General features: G+C 41.1%; 2 protein-coding genes across 2 annotated transcripts; both read right to left on the bottom strand.

Annotated features, from left to right (window-relative positions):
- Positions 1-5,045: 5,045 nt before the first annotated feature.
- On the bottom strand, positions 5,046-6,008 carry LOC308644068 (olfactory receptor 7C2-like; the record flags this gene model as incomplete). The annotated part of the gene is made up of 1 exon (XM_081284763.1): positions 5,046-6,008. One exon carries the CDS (start codon positions 6,006-6,008, stop codon positions 5,046-5,048), a length of 963 nt encoding a protein of 320 aa, XP_081140889.1.
- Positions 6,009-15,301: 9,293 nt separating this feature from the next.
- On the bottom strand, positions 15,302-16,264 carry LOC308644066 (olfactory receptor 7C2-like; the record flags this gene model as incomplete). The annotated part of the gene is made up of 1 exon (XM_081284761.1): positions 15,302-16,264. One exon carries the CDS (start codon positions 16,262-16,264, stop codon positions 15,302-15,304), a length of 963 nt encoding a protein of 320 aa, XP_081140887.1.
- Positions 16,265-22,763: the final 6,499 nt, after the last annotated feature.

Genomic DNA, 22,763 nt, shown 5'->3' with positions numbered 1-22,763 from the left:
GCAGAACCCAGGTGTCCAGGCATGTGGGCAGCCTCTAGAAGTAGGAAAATATAAGGAAAGGGATTCGTCCTCAGATCCTCTGAAGGCTCACAGACTTGCAGTCACCTTCATTTTATCCCATAAGTCCAGTTTGCACTCTGACCTCCTGGACTGAAGGACCATCCATTGGTGTTCAGTTTAAACTCTGAAGTTTGCTGGAATATTGGCTCCATCTGCAATAGGAGGGGAGGACACATCGTCACCCTGAGCTTGATGTTTCAGGCTGGGTCTGTCTCCACTCCAAGCCAACTCTGCTCTTAAGAAGCTGAGAATACATGTTGAAAAGGCAACTTGGCCATGTTTTTTCCCCACAAAGAATAACTGGGAAAGATAATTTAAAAAAAGGTTTTCTCTTTATGAAAATTTGAATGAAAGCTCTACTCGCCCAGGCGGTGTGGACTTGGTTTAAATCTAAATAGGAACATAAATGCAGCAGAACAATTAAATACAAATCGAATAAAATGAGAAATTACCTAAGTGGCATCAAAATCAATGTAGATTCAGGTTGACCAGGGCCTAGTGGCTGATCCAGAGATCTCTGTGGACCAGTCAGTGAATGGCTTGTTGGTTGGCACCACAGGAGTCATGTTACAGAGACCCAGAGTGTCATGAGGCGTTCCCTTCACTCTCACCATTGCTACTCTAAAGCACACTAGTTAAATCCAAAGGACTTCACTGGGCTCACTGGTGCAGATGCCCATGTGGCTGAATGTATGTGCTGTTCTTTGAGTTTTGATCCTAACTCTGCCCCTGGGTTGCAATAGTTTATGACTGTGCGCAGCAGTGGTCCCCTGGTTGTGACAATCCTTACAGAGGAGCTGAAGAAACCTGCAAAATAAGCCTGGTACTGGGGCCAATCACATGCTGGGACCAGAGGGGAAGCTAGCCAATGTTCCAGATGGTTCCTTTCTTGTTTGGGATAGTTCCATTGACTGTTATCATCTAAGCATGAGCTTTCTTTCCCATGGAAAAACACTACCCACTAGAATGGAGCACTCCAATGGTAGGTTTAGCTTCTATCAACAACCAGATGTGGAAGGACAGGCGTCCATAGTTGATCTAATGCCGCCTCCAGTCAGGAACTCTGAAAATGGAGCTTTTTGCTATTGAATGTCTCAGTGCCTGGATCTGCATCCTACCCCTTCAGACTGACCAATCCAGTGGTGAGGTTCAGGCAGTACCCCTGTGCCTTCTCTGCAGTACCTGTGTCTTCATTATACCTCCGTCTACAAGGATAGACCTAATTCAGAAACAGCATTTGGCAAACAAAATGAAGGACTATTTTCAAGAGATGCACTCCTGAAAGATTGAGAAGGCTGCGTCTTGTATGTTGGGAAAATGAAAAAAAGACTGAATCACAGTTTACTACTTTCATTGCCAGCAGAATCTTTTGCTGCCGTAACTTTCTAGTTTCCTATGTAAAAGAGTCATCAGTTTGTTTAGGATTCGGGAAGTGTCTGCAAGGTATCTTGGGTTTATTTTGGTTCTTAAAAGGTATATCTTGAGGTTCTAGAAGTGGAAATTATCTTTCATTAGTGTGCAGAAAAATCACAGTGTGAATTATCAGATTCTCCCTGATGCCCTCCCCCAGTTCTTTACTGTCATTTTTACTTCATGTATCTTCAACCTGAGTGAATGAATGAAACTCACAGATGGAAAATTGCTTTGTCTTTTAAAATGATCCAATTTCAGAAGTCAGTGTTGAATGAACATGTGAGAAAACAATTTAAAGATACACTGAAAAGACTTTTAAATGTCATAGTTTAAAAAGATTCATTGAGAATTATGAATGAACATCATCATAGTCAGATGCAAATCTGACACACACCTTTTACAACGATCTTTTCTAAATTATTTTTGGTTATGAAAAGTTGTGTTTGTATTTGTGTTCCTTTTTATCTAGTGGCTTGTTTACTTTAATAAATGGCCTTACATTAAAAATGGTAAAGAATTATATGCCACCAGTTTAGCAATATAGCCTTATCTATCATTAAACCCAGGTACACGTTAGCATAGTGTCAAGACATATTGCCTGGAATTATGACTCTAGAAATGAGATCAGGTCCCGTGAGAACAATGTTTTCATGGAATGAGATGGATATTATTACCCCAAGTACATGTATGAAAACACAAATGGTGTGAATATACTTTATATACCACCAGGAAAAAAAGTGCCATGAATAAGATTTTGAAATAAATGGTGATTCATATTTATTTATGGATTGGATCAAAATGGAGTTAATCACTCTCTAAATGTCAAAAATAGTCATCAAAGAAAGTTGTGGGAAAGATCTTAAGTTGTAGTGGACTTTAGAAGGGAATATAGATGAATCCTCTGAACGTACACCCAGATGGAAGAAAAAAATGGGTAGAACCGAAAACATAACTGAAGAATTCTAGCATGTTCAACAGTGTAGGTCAAGAAATCAGGAAATAAAAAAATAAATGGAAAACTAGGAAATGCATTTAGAACCCATTAGGCATTATAAAACATGACAATGTAGGTATATCAACTGATTAAATTAAATTAGAACTAGGATATATATTATGGTATATGATTCAAGGAGTTGAGCCAAAAATACAGAAAGAATAAATGCAAGGAGATCATGACACACTGTACATGCCTGTCAAGGCATCACCTTGTCACCTGAATATGTGCCGCCATGCTGGCTGTACTTCAGTGAAGCAGGAATGGAAAAAACCACAAAGCCATGAAAATATGCTCATCTTCACTAACAATCCAGGCAGTGCTGTGGATTGGGTATGTGGTGTTCCCAGAGCTCAGGTGTTGACAGGGCAAGAACATTCAGAGGTGAATGATTAGATCATGGAGCTGTGGCCCAATTGTTGGATTAATCCACTTAAAATGGATCAACTGGGTGAAACTGTGGGCAGGTAGGTGTGCCTGTAGGAGCTATATCACCAGGGGGTGCCTTCAGGTTTATGCTTTGTTGCTGGAGAGTGGAGTCTCTCTGCATCCTGGTTGCCCTTCATGAGATGCTTCTCTCCTCTAGCCCTTCCGCCATGGTGTCACCTCAGGCCCAGAGCTGTGGAGTCAGCTGACCATGCACCAAACCTCTGAAACTCAGAGCAGAAATAAACTTTTGCTGCTCTAAGTTGTACTTGACAGGAATTTTTGGTGAGGAAAAGCTGACTAAGACAGGAAATGAGATTAGAATACAGTTGTGCCCTGCATAACCATGCTTTGGTCCCTCACCATTCGTACATAGGATGGTGATCTCATAAGTTTGTATCATCTGGTGATGTCATACTGGCTCATCTGAGTATTTCTCTGGCTTCCTGTCTCTCCATGTGATTTCTCCCTGTTGAAAATTCTCCTGGCACACGGATGGGATGAAGTCAGAGGCTCCCTGTCCATAGCAGGAGTCATGCTACCTGGGCTTGATAGAGCCCCAAACTGTGAGAGAAAGACCTCTTTATAATGTACCCAGTCTCTGGTACTTTATTACAACAATGCAACAGATTAATACATCAAATAAAAGAGACATTGGGAAATCTAGTGATGGGATGTTTATAAAACATGGAAATAGTGCTGGCACCTGCTGAGGGTTGTTGTTATTAATATCAGCATTAGTAACTCTGAATTTCTTTTCCAGCTCAAAAACTTTCATTCAATTGATAACTTTACATTTTCTCTTCTAGATTCTATTTTACATTGAACCATCTGCCGAGCTAATTTTCACTCCATTTGACAGATATTCACTGAGTAAAAACGCCTTTCCAACAACAGGATGAGGCATCGTGGCTGTGAAAAACGGGAAAGAGCCAGTTCTCAAATTCAAGGAATCTGTAGAGAGGGTGGGTAGAAAAATTCCACAGTCAGTGTGATGGGAAGCACAGTAGGAATGATTTACAGGGGAAAACACTGAGTTAATTCATTCACACCACCTCAGGATATGTTCCTGTAAATGAGTTTTCAAGTCAGCATTTGCACAATTTACACACCCTATTCTGAGGATATATGTCAATCCAAAGGACCAGAGCAAAGGCTGCAAGTTCTTGTTCATATGCAGAAGGGGATGAAGTTGATGTTCCAGAAGGGGAGAGTACAAAAGTGGTCCCTGGAAATCAGGCAGGGTGAGGAGGAGGTTAGTTCCAGTTTTATAAGAGAAATGATTTCTAAAGTTGTACAGCAAGTAGAGTGCATGGGCTCTCTCTGGTTCAGCAGGGAGGTCCACAGAACAGGGTAGAGGAGAGTGTGGCTGTGGAGTTGCTGTTGAAGACCTCCGGAGATCAAGCAGGAAGCAGGTCAATTTTATTGCCCAGTTACCATGTATATATGCTCAGGAAGTAGCCAGGCAGATTACAGGCAGCCACCCATGCCATTTCTTGCTAACTGTCCTTACAGCGACCAACCCACGGACAGGTGTGGAGGAAGTTCAGGGACTGCAATACATGGCCTCACACCCAAGGCTGTGCCTACAGGGTAAGCAGTCTGCCGCTCACGTGCCTAGTATGAGGGGAGTGGCCTGCCACTCTGGTGCCCTTAACATATGCTATGTATGCTGTATTCCACGCCCTTGTCCCCACAGTAGAGGACAATAGTTCATAACAATTGATTATGTAATTTTGGAAAACTAGAAGAGCATGAAGTGTCCCAGTGATAATAAATAATAAATATTCCAGGAGATGGAAATACTGATTACTTTGATTTTATCACTACATGTAGCATGCATGCATTGAGATATAACATGGTGCTCCATCAACAAATGCCAGTATTTTGTATCAATAAAAATACAAATACCCACACCTCAGTGTTGGTAATCACAAATTAAAAATCCCATTTGTATTCAAACAAAATTACAATGACTGGTTAGATAGTGCATAGGTGATCCAAAATGTTGCAATAGGAACAGTCCTAAGTAGGAACAAACCCTTAGGATGATGACAAAAATGAGGTGCCCTAAAATACACCAAGCAGATAGGCAGAATATTGCATGGAGGGGGCGGGGCTCCAGGATCTCCAGTATGATGGACATTATGATTCAGGAGAGACGTGCATCCACCCTTTTACTGAGATGCATCATCTTGGTGAGGACTCTCCCCAGGGCCACCTTGATGTCCCTGTTCCTCAGACTGTAGATGAAAGGGTTCAGCATGGGGGTGACCATGGTGTATGCCACTGAGGCCATCATACTCATCCTGGAAGACAGTGTGGCTACAGAACTGAGGTAGACCCCAAGGCTACTGCCATAGAACAAGGAGACCACCAGGAGGTGAGACCCACAGGTGGAGAAGGCTTTGTACTTGCCTCTGTCTGATGAGATCCTCAGGATGGAGGAGTAAATCTGAGAGTAGGAGAAGAGGATGCCAGTGAGAGGGAAGACACCCAGGATAATGGCTGCAGAGTAGACCACTATGTTGTTGATGAGTATGTCAGAGCAGGTGAGCTTTAGGATTTCAGGAAGATCACAGAAGAAGTGAGGGATTTCTATTTTTGTGCAAAAGGACAACCTCAAGATTGTCAAGCTATCTGGGAGGGAGCCTAGGACACTGACCAACCAGGACCCCAGAGCCATGAGCAGACAGAGACGTGGGTTCATGATAGCCACATAGTGCAGGGGGTGACAGATGGCCACAAAGCGGTCATAGGCCATCACTGCCAGGAGCAAGTTGTCCTGGCATCCAAATAAAACGAAAAAATATACCTGTGAGATGCAGCCTGCAAAGGTGATCCCTTTGCTCTGAGTGTGGATATTCCTGAGAGCCTTGGGGATGGTGGTGGAGGTGAAGCCAATGTCAGCCAGGGACAGGTTGGAGAGGAAGAAGTACATGGGTGTGTGCAGGTGGGAGTCTGAGATGACAGCCAGGATGATGAGCAGGTTCCCTGTAACTGTGACCAGGTACCCAGACAGAAGCAGGCCAAGGAGGAGGGACTGCAGGTCGGGGTCATCTGTGAATCCCAGGAGGATGAAGTTTCCCGTTCCTGTTTGGTTTCCTCTTTCCATGGTGCTGGTGTGTTTGCTCCGAGGAGGGAGAGAAGGAACTCCAAATTCACTCCAGCTAGGGAGGCTGAGGCAGGAAGACTGCAAGTTGAAAGCCAGACTCAGTATTTTAGTGAGATTCTATCTTAAAATAAAAAATAAACAGAGGGCCTGGGCATGTAGCTCAGTGCTTAAGTGCCCCTGGATTCCATCCCTGGTACCCTCTCTCTCCCCCAAATAAGAATTTCAAATAGAGATTCCCCAGGATGCCCCAGGCTCTTTTATTGAAATTTTGCGAACTCAATAACTTATTTATTTTATCTTATCATTTGGCCTCTTGGCTGGCAAGTTTCAGATACCATTTGTACACCCCCCCAAAAAAACAAATCAAGACATGGTTCTATGTCAGTGCTTCTCAAATGGTGTTCCCAGGAGTACCACCTGGGCATCACCTGGAATCTTGCTGAAATGTGCATTCTGATGCACACCTCACCTGACCACCTGAACCTCCTGCTGTAGGTGTGAAGCTGCCCTGTCAGGATTCAGAGGCTCACTCCTGCTTGGGAACCAGACCTTGCCTGCATCCCCACCCAATCCTCTTTCCCCAGGTGCTCTGCTGCGTTATCCTCATGCTCATGGGAATGAGCATCTCCTAGTTCCAGGCAGATTGCTCTGCCATGTAAATGCTCTCTCGGTTACTATGCTTCTTCTCTGTGATTTCCTCATGTCCTATCCTGTGGACGTGTGGTCTTTTTGCTAGAAGTATCAACATCTTCTGTTATTATTATTATTCTTAATTCTATTTCCTTTTCATTTCCACTTTAACCATATAGATTGAAGAATCATGGAATTTCTAAGTATAGAAATCCTAGAGTTTCTAAATGTAGGCATGAGTCTTATGCACATTTTTAAAAAAAATCACATGAAAATATTCCATTATGGCAAAATGGCTCTTCAAATCTTGCCCATTCTGGACATTTGGTTTTCTGGTTTTCTTTATGATGTGAGATTGTTAATGCTAATTTTAAGTTTATACTTTCTTCTCTTACGGTAATCGGCAAATGACTTCTGTCATTTTTTAAACATTCAGGTATTTCCTTTGCCACATGCATATAAATGATTGACTTAAACTGACCATTCATCAGGCTGCCAGATTCATATTGTACAAAATTGTCCATCTGCATGAGGTACTTAAAAGTCCAATAGAGAAAGTCACCTAGCATTATTTCTATCAGATTTCTATTTCTAGTTTTAGTTTATTCTTGCAGATTGTTAGAATCAGCACTATTGGAAGTAAAATACTGTTAGAATTTTATCAGAGATTCCTTAAAATTTTAAAATAATTTGGAAAAAAATGACATCATAGCAACATTCAGATTCTCACATCAGTAACAAGAACTTGCCTCCATGTATTTCAAACATCTTTTAAGCAAATATTTCTGATTTTTAAAAGGAAATGTAGATCAGGGGCTGGGGATATTCCTTCTTGCAAACAAAAGGCTCTGGGTTCAATTGTCAGCACCAGCAAAAAGAAAATGCAGATCATATTCATTTCTTGTTGATAATATTGAGTGTATTTAAACTTTTATTTTATTTTATTTTTTTTGTATTTTTTTGTATTTAAGCTTTAATGCTGTTAAGAATGATGATCCCCAATATCATATCCACTATTGTGATTATTATCAGAAAGTGTTTTTTTGAGTTGATGAGCTGTCATATAATCTTTCTGTACTTTCTTTTTATTTTGTCAAAATTTTTGTAAAAATGTACTTTAACTAAATAATATCAATTTATAACACCTATCTTTTTTAATATTTATTTTTTTAATTGTAGGTGAACACAATATCTTTATTTCTTTTTTATATGGTGCTGAGGTTCAAGTGCCTCATGTGTGTTAGGCAAGTGCTCTATCACTGAGCCACAACCCCACCCCGATAACACCTATCCTTTTTATTTGGTTTCATTTTATTGCTTTGAAATTCCAGATCCTTGTTAAGATTTTGTGTAAGATATGGAATTTTTTGGTTTTGTCACATAATATGGTGCTCAACTCATATTAAATGGTATGATATTAACTATGTAATTTTAATCCTGTTAGTGTGCATTGCTTATCCCTGCATACTTTTGAGGAACAGTTTAAATTTTAATAAGAGTGTAATTACTTATTAGCCATTTGAAAAATATAATGTTGTCTGCAGTCTCCATGTTCCCAAAAGAATTTCAAGCCTTCAGTGTGGAGTAAGAGACCCAAGCAGCTGCGTAAAGAAAATACAACGTAATAATAAACATCTACATGGGCATGAGTAATGTCTAACATTAGAGGAACATTCTTAATTAATTAAAAATTATTTGTACAAGCAAAAAAGCCTTCACTAATCAGAACTTTATATTGAAAACATCTGAAGGAAAAAATGCTCCAGTTTAGAAAATTGTAAAAATAATCTATTTGGTTAGTCAAAGTTAATGTATTTCAATACTAGAGTCTCAGTTATAAATTAAGATTAATGTCTTGCTTGTAAAAAGGTAGAAAGAGTCATAGATTCATCAAAGGAAATGTAAAAAAGGTATTAAATGTCTGAAAAGATTTTCATTCTTACCATTAATTTATAAAAGTGTAATAAAAACAAGATTCCGTTTTCGTGGAATTAGTTGAGAAGGTCTTTTTCAAAAATAGTAACCATGCCTAATTCTGTGATGGGGAAAGGAAATAACATTTCAGGTGCTGATATGAGAGCATATTTAGTCCTCTTTTCTGGGCTGGAAAAAATTAAATCAGCAAAGAGCCATTTTATAAATTCTACAAGAGTCACCAGTATATGACCAGGAATCTCCTGGAGTAGTGATGTCATTGTTACTTTTGGATTTGCTTCTTGGTATATCATATAAAAACTGCAAATGAATACATAAGTCATCCATCCTTAAGAAATAGCAACTTTAAAACTTAAAATTGTTAGAAATAAAAATACCACTAGGCAAAACTAAAGCAGCAAGGAGCATAAAATGAAGGTAAAAGCAGAGCTAGAGAACTAAAAAGGAGAAAGATCCTGGAATAAAAAACAAATTCCAGAACTAATTCTATAGCATCCACAACTAGAAAAAGTCAGACATCAAATGAAATGGACTAAAGGAGACAAGGGAAGGAAGGAGCAGGTGTGATGTGGAGCAGTAAATTCCATGCATGTGTGATTATGCAAAAGGACTTCAATATTATGCAAAACTACAATGCTCTAATAAACCCTTCAAAAGACAAAAAGTCAATTGAAATGTCTAGAATTTGGAATGAGGAAAATGAGCACAGAGGTAAGGAAATGCTTGATCTTACAAGATAATATTTCTTACACTCTAAGTTGCAGTTTTTAATTCACAGTAAGTGGGTGGGGCTAGGGAAGAATAGATGTGTCTGGGGGTTAGATGGAGGGGAGTGATGGGAGGGGAAGGGATCTGGAGGTAGGAAGGAGAGTAGAATGAGTCAGCCACAATTGTCCTATGAGTATATTTGATTACACCAGCTGCGTGATTCTCTATCTGTACAACCAGGAGAGTCAGCAGTTGTACTCCAATTCTGTATGATGTATCAAAATGCATTCTACTGTCATGTATAACTAATTTGAAAAAAGAAAAAAATAAACAAAATGAATGAAAAAAATATGTAGCTATCCGAGAGTAGAACTAATTTTTGGGAATTGTCCAAAGATGATGGAGAAAAACACATCAGAAACCAAAAGGAAAGAAGACAATAAATTACAAAACTTACCACCAAAAATGCTCTGGCAGGGACTTGAGGTGGGAGCAGAAGCAGAATTCTCTTTTACATGAAGAAGAAAACTAAGTTTCTCATCACTAATTATTTGTCAGCAGCCTGGAAGTGCAAACCAATGCAATAGAGGGAGAAAAAGTCACCAGAGACCTGAACATGAAAAAGGCAAGGTGTCCACTGGGGAATGATCTTGGCCAATTTTTACTCTTATATCGTGTGCATGTAGGAATATGAACCAACAAATCCCACCTATGTACAACCAAAATGCATCAGTAAGAAACAGGGAAGAGGCAAGGTGTGGTTTACGGAGGATGGAGTGGCTGCAGATGACAGATTGGTGGCTTCAGACCTATTGTACCTGGGTGTGATTTTACTAAGCCTGTTCACACAAAGCCAATATGTAAAGAGGCCACTCCAGGTGGCATCGAGGAAAATGGCATGTTGAGATCTTTGGCAAATATTGCTTCTCCCTCTCTAGTAGTGAATTTCCAATTTCAGCTGTAACAGAGAAGTCTCAGTATTCTCTGTAACTTTTCTACCCATCTAACTTATTTGAAAATCAGGTGATAGAAGGAGGAAAAATTTGCATTTGTACATGCAGCAAATTTATTAGAAAATAGATCTCCAACATTCCAAATATTAATGAAATTTACAACTCCTAGAATGTGGATCAGAACCTTACAAACACACAACAGATGAGTTTTATTTTGTGTAGTTACTTGAGGACCTGCCTGTGTTCAGCACTTGGTTTATGATTTATATTCCTTGATTCACTATGTCACCATTGCTGTTTTTATATAAGTACAAAAAGTGTTATAATAATGCAATGATAATGATAAATAGGAGTAGACCCTCGCTACCTGTTAGAGAGTATTAACATTTTCTCATGCCTGATTTACTTTAACTTCACCCCAATATGATTCCTATGAAGTGAACACATTGTGATCCTTATTTTATAAATATGGAAACTGAGACCAATAAAAAAAATCTTCAGTAATGTGATGCCAGAAGATGTATGGCTGGACTTGTGACAACTACTCAAGATCAAAAAGGAGGTACTTTGAGTGAATGAAAGAGTAGTTTTATACATAAAAACAAAGAAGCTTCTCTGATGGAAAAGAGAGTCCCCTAAGGTGGCTGCGGAAAAATGGTAAAGATAGCTGTGCAGGAAAGGCTTGAGAGAAGGTCAGTTCCATCAGGAAGGTGAGAGATGCTCAGATCTGGGATCCAGAAAAGAGAAGGAAGATGAGAAGAGAGGGTGAGGAAGAGGAGTCGTGAGAGACAGGAGCTGACTGCACAGATGGCTCTAAGTGAGGGGCCCTCCTCACTGCAGTGTCCCCACTTGGGCCACCAAGGCTCATCCTGTGAGGCTGTGCTGCCTCCTACCTGCTCCCACATCAGCAGCTCTGGGGTGAGCTCCTGGCTCCTCCTTCCCTGGGTGATGAGGGTCAGCTCAGCCTGATGAAGGCCAGGGGGTGGCCTCAGGCATGAATGCTCTTCAAGGTCCAGGTGAAGCCTCTCATTCCTGGCAGAGCTGAGCTGTGGGTGAGAGGATCAAGGGGCATATTTACTATTTCCAGGGCTTGGGAGGTTGAATTCTCATGAATGCTCATTAAATTAATTGTTGCATTGTTGTCTATTCTCAGAGCAATTGAGTTTCCATGAGTGAAAAAAAAAAAAACAAACAGAAAGGCAATTGTGCTTGTCGCCAGTTTGCATCATCTTTTTTTTTTCTTTTTCCAAATATGTACACTCCTTCCCCTGGGGCACTTGGCTCAAGGTGTTGCTTTCTCCCTGGACTTGATCTCAACTGATCCTTGTCTTTCCCCATGAGCTTTTCCTCAATAAGTGATACAGAGTCTCTTTGTCTACACAGACGAGTGCAGACACACATTTCCTTGTGAGTCCTGAGCCCATGAGAGTCCTGAGCACCTTCACTGGGGGCTGTGGACAGGACCTCCCTCCCCCACATGTGTTCCACTGATGTTGTCCTGGCATTTGTCCTCACTCTTGAAGGTGCAGTGTAGACAGAGCATCAGGTGTGTAGTTACAGAGGTGAGTGGTGAGAGGTGGGCTGACTGTACAGGCAGGAGTCTGCACAGGTGTCTAGGCTTTCCAGGTTCAGAGCCAGCTGAATACATGGCCTGAATATTCCAGTCCAGAGAGGAAGGACCAGCTTTAGAATTCAAAAAAACACTATTTTTTATGCTCTTAAATCAAGGATAATTAATATGATTGACGCCCTTCTGTGCTCACACTTGGCACAAAGTCATCAGGCCTATAGAAGTGTATTATAGGAAGGGCTCTGTGAAATCAAATTTTAGATCCCTAGGAAATAAAAAGGGAGGATACTCAGAGTGCAACATGTCCTCGGATCCTTGGATGTAGAAGAGAGGCAGAAAAGTCAGTGCCTGAGTGGTGCTATGGGGTTTCACTCAGCCATTGCTGGATTCGAATGTGGATGCTCAGGCATGTGGATGCTCAGGTGCTCAGGCATGTGGGCAGCCTCTAGAAGTAGGAAAATATAAGGAAAGGGATTCGTCCTCAGATCCTCTGAAGGCTCACAGACCTGCAGTCACCTTCATTTTTTCCCATAAGTCCAGTTTGCACTCTGACCTCCTGGACTGTAGGATCATCCATTGGTGTTCAGTTTAAACTCTGAAGTTTGCTGGAATTGGCTCCATCAGCAATAGGAGGGGAGGACACATTGTCACCCTGAACTTGATGTTTCAGATGGGTCTATCCTGACCCTAAGTCAACTCTGCTCTTAAGAAGCTGAGAATATATATTGAAAAGGCAACTTGGTCATTTTGTTTTCCTTCAAAGAATAACAGAACAAGATTGTTTTAAAAAAGAGGAGTAAATAAAGAACATTTGTCCTTTGAAAATATGAATGAAGCCTGTACTCACCCAGGTAGTGTGGACTTGGTTCAAATCTAAAAAGATACATCAATGCAGCAGAACAATAAAACACAAATCCAATAAAATGAGAAGTTACCTATGTCATCAAAATCAATGTAGAATCAGGTTGACCAGGGCCTAGTTCTTGTTTCAGAGATCTCTGTGGACCAGTCAGGGAATGGCTTGTTGATTGGTACCACAGGAGTCATGTTACAGAGACCAAAGTGTCATGATAGGTCCTTCCACTCTCACCATTGCTACCTCTGATGCAGATTAGTCAAATCCTAAGGACTTCAGTGGGCTCACTGGCACAGATGCCCATGTGGCTGAATGTATGTGCTGTTCTTTGGATTTTGATCCTAACTCTGCCCCTGGGTTGCGATAGTTTATGACTGTGCACAGAAATGGTCCCCTGGTTGTGACAATCCTTACAGAGGAGCTGAAGAAACCTGCAAAATAAGCCTGGTACTGGGGCCAATCATATGCTGGGAAGCAGAGGGGAAGCTAGCCAATGTGCCAGATGGTTCCTTTCTTGTTCGGGATAGTTCCATTGACCGTTATCTTCTAAGCATGAGCTTTCTTTCCCTTGGAAAAACAGTACCCACTAGAATGGAGCACTCTAATGGTAGGTTTAGCTTCTATAAACAACCAGATGTGGAAGGACACGTGTCCATAGTTGATCTAATGCAGCATCCAGTCAGGGACTCTGAAAATGGAGCTTTTTGTTATTGAACACCTCAGTGCCTGGATCTGCAATGTATCCCTTCAGACTGACCAATCAATCCAGTGTCGAGGTTCAGGCACGTCCTTTTCTGCAGTACCTGTGTCTCTCGTTATACCTCTGTCTACAAGGATAGACCTAATTCAGAAACGACTTTTGACAAATATAATGAAGAACTATTTCTAGGAGAAGCACTACTGAAAGATTCAGATCCCTGCATCTTGCACTTTTAGGAATAAGAGAGACTGAAACAAAATTTATAAAATCCATTGCCATCAGAATCTTTTGCTGCCATAACTATTCTAGATTTTTTTTTTTAATGTAAAAGAGTCATCAGTTTGTTTAGGGGTGGGGAAGTGTCTGCGAGGTGTCTTGGGTTTGTTTCCTTAAAAAGGGATGTGTTGAGGTTCTAGAAGTGGAAATTATCATTCATTTGTGTGCAGAAAAATCACAGTGTGACATTATTCTTAATGGCCCCAACCCCAGTCTTTTGCTGCTATCTAGCATGGTTTTTAATAAGTAAAAGCACATTTCATGTATTTTCACCATAAGTAAATTGAATGAAACTTACAGAATGAAAATTTCTTTGTCTTTTAAAATGATCCATTTTCAAAAGTCAGTGTTGAATTGTCCTGTGGTAAATAACTTACATATATGCTGAAAATGACTTTTTAATATCATACTTAAAAATTTATTTAGAATTATGAATTGACATCATCTAAGTTAATGGGATGCAAATATGACACACATCTTTTACAACACTCTTATCTAAATTATTTTTAAGTTGTGTTAATATTTTTTGGTGGTGAAAAGTTGTGTTTTTATGTTGTCTTCATTTTCATCTCGTGGTTTGTCTACTTTAATAAATAGCCTTATATTAAAAATTGTAAAGAAATATAAACCAGCAGTTTAGCAATCGTGGCCTTTTCTGTTATTAAACCCGGGGACAAGTTGGCATAGCATAAAGACTTAGAGACTGGAATGATGACTACAGAAATGAGATCCGTTCCTGCAAGAGCATTGATAACAATTCCTGCACTGTTCCTTTAGTAAATGTTTTATCTGTGATTTCTTTAGTTCAGTCAATATTTTCTTGGATGAACTTGATAGTACACCTAGTTTTCATAAATGGACCAATTTCTCTGAAACTGTTAAAATTTATATAGAAGTTTGAGGTTGATTTGAGGAGAAAGGAAAGATTGTTTTAAAGTTGGATTAGCAAGGATGGTGGAATGTGATAGACATCATCACCCAAAGTATATGTATGAAGTCACAAATCAGTGTCAACATACTTTATATACAACCAGAGATTCGAAAAATTGTGCTGTATACATATAATAAGAATTGTAATGCATTCCAATGTCATTTTTTTAAATCAATAAAAAGTTGGATTTACATTTTTCTTTTATGTAGTCACAATAAAATGTGCTAGATTTGACAACTCCTTGTCCCTACCCCAATAAAATCAACCCTTAGTGACTTGAGTTGAAATAAAAATAAAGCTCTATCACACAGTAGAGGACAATAGTTCATAACAATTGATTATATAATTAACTAGAGGAAACAAGCATGAAGTGTCCCAGTAAAAAGAAATCATAAAGGTTTCAGGAGATGATTACCTTGATTTGATCATTCAACATTGTACACCTGCACTGAGATATCATAATATGCCAGTATAATGTATCAGTCAGAACACAAATGCCCACACCTCACTGTACATAATTGCAAAAGAAAAAGCTCAGCTGTATTCATGCAAAATGACAACTATTGTTGAGATAGCACACAGGTGAATCAATATGTTGCATTATGAACAGTTCTGAGGCTGGAATGAGCCCAATGAGTGAAAATGAGATGTAGTAAAATATATAAAGCAGAGGTAACCACAGCTGGATTGAAGGGGTGAGGTTCTCTGGTTTCTAGTATGGTGCACACTGTGACTCAGGAGAGACGGGCATCAAACCTTTCACTGAGAAGCACCATCTTGGTGAGGACTCTCCCCAGGGCCACCTTGATGTCCCTGTTCCTCAGACTGTAGATGAAAGGGTTCAGCATGGGGGTGACCATGGTGTACATCACTGAGGCCATCAGAGTTATCCTAGAAGACAGTGTGGCTACAGAACTGAAGTAGACCCCAAGGCCAGTGCCATAGAACAAGGAGACCACCAGGAGGTGAGACCCACAGGTGGAGAAGGCTTTGTACTTGCCTCTGTCTGATGAGATCCTCAGGATGGAGGAGAAAATCTGAGAATAGGAGAAGAGGATGCCAGTGAGAGGGAAGACACCCAGGACGATGGCCACAAAGTACACCACTATGTTGTTGATGAGTGTGTCAGAGCAGGCGAGCTTGAGGACTGAAGGAAGATCACAGAAGAAGTGAGGGATTTCTATTTTTGTGCAAAAGGACAACCTCAAGATTGTCAAGCTATCTGGGAGGGAGCCTAGGACACTGACCATCCAGGACCCCAGAGCCATGAGCAGACAGAGCCGTGGATTCATGATGTCCACATAGTGCAGGGGGTGACAGATGGCTACGAAGCGGTCATAGGCCATCACTGTCAGGAGCAAGTTGTCCTGGCATCCAAACACAAAGAAGAAGCATATCTGTGAGACGCAGCCTGCAAAGGTGATCCCTTTGCTGTGAGTCTGGATGTTCCTGAGAGCCTTGGGGATGGTGGTGGAGGTGAAGCCAACGTCAGCCAGGGACAGGTTGGAGAGGAAGAAGTACATGGGTGTGTGCAGGTGGGAGTCTGAGATGACAGCCAGGATGATGAGCAGGTTCCCTGTGACTGTGACCAGGTACATGGCCAGAAGCAGGCCAAACAGGAGGGACTGCAGGTCAGGGTCATCTGTGAATCCCAGGAGGATGAAGTCTCCAGCTCCTGTTTGGTTTCCTCTTTCCATGGTGCTTGTTATTTCCCGAAGAGGGAGAGAAGGAACTCCAAATTCACTCCAGCCAGAAGCTAGGCTGGCTGAGGGAGGAGGACTGCAAATTGAAAGCCAGACTCAGCAACTTATAAAGGTCCTGTTTTAAAAGAAAAAATAGAAAATCGCCTGTGCATGTATTCAGTGTTTAAGTGCCTCTAGGTTCAAACACCGGTAACTCCCTTCCAAAAAAAGAAATAATTCGAAATAGAGATTCCCCAGGATGCCCCAATGTCTTTTATTGAAACCTTGGGAACTCAAGAAATCATTTATTTTGTTTTATCATTGGGTCTCTTTTCTGACAAGTTTCAATTATCATTTTTATCCCCCAAACAATGAAAGGAACAAAACCTGCGCTTATGTCAGTGGTTCTCATATGGTGTCCCCAGGCGTACCACCTGGGCATCACCTGGAATCTTGATGAAATGTGCATTCTCATGCACACCTCAGCTGACCACCTGAACCTCCTGCTGTAGGTGTGAAGCTGCCCTCTGTGTCTTGAGAACCCCTGTCAGGATTCGGAGGCTCACACCTGTTTGGGAACCAGAGCTCTGTCCTTCAGAGCTTGCCTGCATCCCCCCCAATCCTTGTTCCCCAGGTGCTCTGCTGCGTTCTGCTTCATGCTCGTGGGAATGAGCATCTCCTAGGCAGATTGCTCTGTCATGTAAAAGCTCTCTCTGTTACTGTGCTGCTTCTCTGTGATTTCCTCATGTCATATCCTGTGGACGTGTGTGGTCCTTCTGCAAGAAATCTCAACAGCCTCTGTAATTATTATTCTTGTTTGTATTTCATTTTAATTACCACTTTTAACTATATAGATTAAAGAATCATAGAATTTTAAGTACAGAAATCCTAGGTTTTCTAAATATAGCATGAATCTTAAGCACTTTTTATTTTCATTACATCAAATATTCCATGAAGAGGAAATGGCTCTTCATATCTTGCCCATTCTGGACACTAGATTTATTAGTTTTCTCCACGAGGAAGGCAATTAAGATGAATTTTAAGTTTATATTTTCCTGTCTTATGATAATCTGCAAATAACTTCTCACAGTTTTTTAAAATTGAGTTTTTTTTCTGTTGCATTCATATAATTGATTGACTAAAACTGACTATTCATCAGGCTGCCAGATTCTTGTTTTTAAAAAATTGTCTATTTTCATCATATCAAGTAGAGAAAGTTACCCAGAGTGGCTTCTACTGGAATTTTATTTCTAGTTCCAGTTTATTCTTGTAGATGAACTAAAAAATGAGAAAGATCCTGGAATTGAAAAACAGATTCCAGAACCAATTCTATAGTTTCCACAACTAGAAAAAGTTATACATGGAATGAAAGGGACAAACAGAACAAGAGGAGGAAGGACCACGCACTGAGGTGCAGGAAATAAAATTCCACGCATGAATGATTAAAGTCAAAGTGACTTTACCTAATATTATGTAATTCTCCAACGCACTAATAAAATTGTCAAAAAGCCAATTGAAATGCCTAGAATTAGGAATGAGGAAAATGAACACAGAGGTAAGGATGTATTCAACCTTACTAGATAGTATTTCTTACAACTCTAATTAAAAATATGTAGCCGTCCCAGAGTAGATCTTATTTCTGGGAATTGTGTAAAGTTGATGGAGGAAAGCAAATCAGTAACCAAGGAATGAATCCAATAAATTACAAGACTTACCACCAAAAATGTTCTTGCAGGATCTGAGGCAGGAGCAGAAGCAGAATTCTCCTTAAGAAGAAAATGAAGTGTCTCATCACTAATTATTGGTCAATGGCCTGGAAGTTCAAATCAATGTAGTAGATCAAGAAAAACACCCCAGAGACCCGAGTATGGAAAAGGCAAGGTGTTTACTGGGGACTGATGTTGGCCCAATTCTATTGTTATATCATGTGCATGTATGAATATATACCAACAAATCCCACCTATGTTCAACCATAACACAGCAGTGAGAAATAGAGAAAAGGTAAGAAGTCCTATTTGTTCAGGTTGGACTGGCTGCAGATGACAGACTGAGAGCTGTAAACCTATTGTAACTGGGTGTGATTTTACCAAGGCCCTTCCCCCAAAGGCAATGTGTAAAAAGTAGAGGCCGGGCTGGGGATGTGGCTCAAGAGGTAGCGCGGGGTGCTGGGTTTGATCCTCAGCACCACATAAAAATACAATAAAGATGTTGTGTCCACTGAAAACTAAAAATAAATATTAAGACAAATATTCTCTCTCTCTCTCTCTCAAAAAAAAAAAAAAAAAAAAAAGCAGAGGCCACTCAGGTGGCTCAGGGCAGATAGCACATTGAGATGTTTGGCAAATATTGCTTTTTCCTAGTTACAAGTTTCCATTTTCATCTCTAAAAGAGAAGTCTCAGTATTTTCTGTAACTTTTCTACTCATCTGACTTATTAAAAAATAAAATAGCATAAGCAGAAAAAAATTTGCATTTCTAAATGCAGGTGAATTTATTAGAAAATAGATCTCCAACATTCCAAATATTAATAACATTTAAAACTCTTAGAATGGGGACTAGAATCTTACAAACACACAACAAACAAGGGATTTAATATGTATAGTTATTTGAGGACCTGCCTGTGTTCTGTACTTGTGGTATATTTTATATATCTTGATTCATTATATCATCATGGCTGTTTTTATATAATGTAAGTGTTTTAATAATGCAATGGTAATAAAGTACAGGTGTAGTCTCTCACTACCTGATAGGGAGTATTATCATTTCCTCTCATCTTATTTATTTTAACTTCTCCCCAACGTGATTCCTATGTAGTAAACACTATTATGATCCTTATTTTATAAATATAGAAACGGAGTCAAAAACCTTTCAATAACTTGATGTCAGAAAATGTTTGCCCGCAATTATGTTTAACTACACAAGATACAAACAGAGGTACCTTGAGTAAATGAAGGAGTAGTTTTATAAATTAAAAAAAGAAGCTTCTCTGATACAGGAGAAGAAAGTCCCCTCTAGTCGCTTTAGAAAGATGGTGGAGATGGCTGTGAAGGAAACGCTTGAGAGAAGGCCAGTTCCATCAGGAAGTGAGAGATGCTCAGATCTGGGTTCCAGAAAAGAGAGTAAGATGGGAAGAAACGGAGAGGAAGAGAAGATGAGAGAGACACAGGAGCCCACTGCTCAGATGGCTCTAAGTGAGGGCCCCTCCTCACTGCAGTGTCCCCACTTGGGCCACCAAGGCTTGTCCTGAGAGGCTGTGCTGCCTCCTACCTGCTCCCACAACAGCAGCCCCAGGGGTGGTGAGCTCCTCTTTCTTTCTTCCAACCCTGGGTGATAAGGGTCAATTCAGCTCTGATGAAGGGCAAGAGGTAGCCTCAGGTATGGGTGCTCTTCAAGGTCCAGGTGAAGTCATTCATTCCTGGCAGAGCTGAGCAGTGGGTGAGAGGATCACGGGGCATATTTACTGTTTCCAGGGCCTGGGAGATCGAATGCTCATTAAATTAATTGCTGCATTGTTGTCTATTCTCTGAGCAATTGAGTTTCCATGAATGAGGATCCAACACTAGAAAGGTAATCGTGCATGATGCTAGTTTTGCATCCCTGGGACCATCTTGTTTGCCAGCTATGTCTGGGGCTGAGGCACATAATGTCATCTTGTCTCTGGACTTGATCTCTACTGATGATTGCCTTTCCCCATGAGTACTTCCTCAAATGTGAGATGGAGCTCCTTGGTCTCTCCCAGGCATGACCAGGCAGTATCCAGGCCGATGGGAGTCCTTCACCTCAAGTGGGAGCTGTGCACAGGGCACATCCAACTCCACACACAGCTCTTACAGTGACCTTGCCCTTCCAATGACCTTGTTAAAGCTTCTATATTCACCATTGCATTAGTGCAGACGAAGTTCCAGGCATCTAGTTAGGAAAGTGCTTTGAGAGGTGTGTCACTTGTACAGGAAGGAGTCTGTAGGCATCCACAGCTCTATGTTTCCAAACAAGCTGGCTGCATGACCCTCAGTACTCCAGGGCAGAGAGTATGGACCATCTTTACACCATAAATCAAGCATTTAAAAAAAATCTAGAAAATGATAACAGTAGGACAGAGAGCATTCTTTTTGGGTGACTCTGTTTAGTGTGAAGCAGTATTTAACAGGTGAGAGCTTCTCATCAGAAGGGAAGGCCTATCACGGGACTCCTGATGCCCATGTGTTCCAGGGTTGCCACACACTTGGTCCATGCTGTGTTCCTGGATCCACTTCCCATCCTCCTCCTCTCAGGATGAAGCCATCCCTTGCTCACACTTGGTACAGAGACACTAGTCTCTACAAAAGCATCCAATAGGAAACAGCCTGTTGAAATCTAATGTTGAATTCAAAGAAAGGAAATCATGGGAGAGCTCACAGAGTGCAATGTGCAGAGGTCCCTTTTGGCAACAATGTGGCCGAGTGTTTTCATTGTTCATGTATTGGGAATGCTTGCTCTAGGGAGAACTCAAATGTGCTTATTGTAGCAATGTCCTGAGTGTTGTGACACATAGTTCCACGTCCCCCTTCTGATATCATTGATCATAGGGCCAAGACTGTGGTTCCAACTTAGCAGCTGTGAAAGGACTTATGGTCGTTGTTATATTCGTAAGTTCACATGATTTGGGCAAAAGAATTAGGTTGTGAATCCGAGTGGGAGGTAGGACCTTCTCAGGTAGATTCTTAGGTGACTGGGGAGGGTGACTTTTATTGTTAGAGATCCTGAGTATTTGAGTGGAGGAATCACTAGACAGTCTTTTATTTTGTGAATACCTTTCAGGCTTGACATCATCAAGTGGTTTAGAAAGATACCTCGGCCTTCACCATCCCACCTAAAGCTAGGACAGACTGTTATCTACAAGGAGGACCAAGAGCCTATTAAAAAATATCAGCCACATTGTGGATAAAAAAAAGGACAATGTTTACTTAGGATCATGTAGATGCCAGCATCTAGCTAGGAACAAGGAAGATAAGCAGAGGCTATTGGTTTCACCCATGTAGCAGGAGCCATGGGGATTGCTAGCAGCCTCCCCACGGAGGACACCAGCTCAGCCTGCCCTTGACATCACCAATGGCTATTTCCCCTGGGGAACTGAGAGAGGGAGATGTGGCTCCACGGTTCTCTTCCCCTCAGGAAGTGACTGCTGTGGAGTCACTTTGGAAAAGATGCTGTTTCCTCCCTCTTCCTGCCAGAGCCCTGACTCCCAGGGTGTTGTTGCTGCCCATTAGGAGTCCACCGTCCAGATTCTGCCCTGTGGCTGAACTAGGCCTGAGCACACTTCAGGTACTGGACACTTGTTACGGAGAGGAGTTTTCACTCTCTTATCCAGAACTGAGACCTCAGTGCATTTGACCATATGCTGGACAGTGGGTCGGTGCTGCCAAGGGCTATTCCTGAGGGTCCTAAAGCTTCTTTATGTATGTGGAGTCTTGGGTCCTCCAGTCCTGGCTCACTGGCCACTTCACAACATCCACATTTGTCACATGTTACCAATATGTCAGGGGAGGTGGCTTCACCCTGCACCAATTCAAGAAATAAGAAAATAAAAACAAACGGAATCCTACAGAATGCGTTTAGAACACATTAGGCATTATTAAACACGACAATGTAGACATATCAACTGTTTAAAGTAAATTACAATTAACATACATATTATGGTATATGACTCAATATGTTAAGCCAAAAATACAGAAAGAAGAATTTCAAGAAGGTTTTTTTACACACTGTGCTTGTGTTTCAAGCCATCACCTTGTCACCTGAATATGTGCCACCATGCTGGCTGTACTTCAGTAAAGCAGGAATGAAGAAAAACACAAAACCATGAAAAGGTGCTCATCTTGACTAACCATCCAAGGCAGTGCTGTGTTTTGGGTATGTGGTGTCCCCCAGAGCTCAGGTGTGGGACAAGGCTCCTCCAGCCACACCCTACCTGCTGACAGTTATCACCAAGATGATTCATTTTAAGTGGATTAATCCACCAACTAGGTGGATTAATTAGTTGGTGGATTAATCCACTTAAAATGAATTAGTTGGTGGATTAATCTACTTAAAATGAATCATCTTGGTGATAACTGTCAGCAGGTAGGGTGTGGCTGGAGGAGCTCCATCACCAGGGGTTCCTCAAGTTTGTTCTTTGTTCCTGCAGAGTGCAGCTCTCTCTGCCCCTGAGTGCCCTGCTCTGAGCTCCTTCCTCCTGCTCGCCCTTCCACAATGGTGTTAAGCCTCCTTCAGAGCTGTGGAGTCAGCTGAGCTGGCTGTGAAACCGTGAGCCAAAATAAACTTTTCCTGCTCTAAGTTGTACTTGACAGGTCTTTTGAGTGAGGAAAATCTGACTAAAACAGGAAGTGACATTAGAATGTAGTTGTGCCCTGCATAAGTACGTTTTGGTCCCTCATCAACCACACATAAGACAGTGATCTCATACGTTTGTGTTATCTGCTGATGTCATACCCATCTTAGCTTGGTATGTGGTGGTAATAAAAGGGCAAGGACTGGCC

This window comes from Spermophilus citellus, assembly GCF_964194105.1.
Source record: "Spermophilus citellus genome assembly, chromosome: 3".
NCBI classification, from domain to species: Eukaryota; Metazoa; Chordata; class Mammalia; order Rodentia; family Sciuridae; genus Spermophilus; species Spermophilus citellus.
This window is presented reverse-complemented; position numbering and strand designations above follow the sequence as displayed.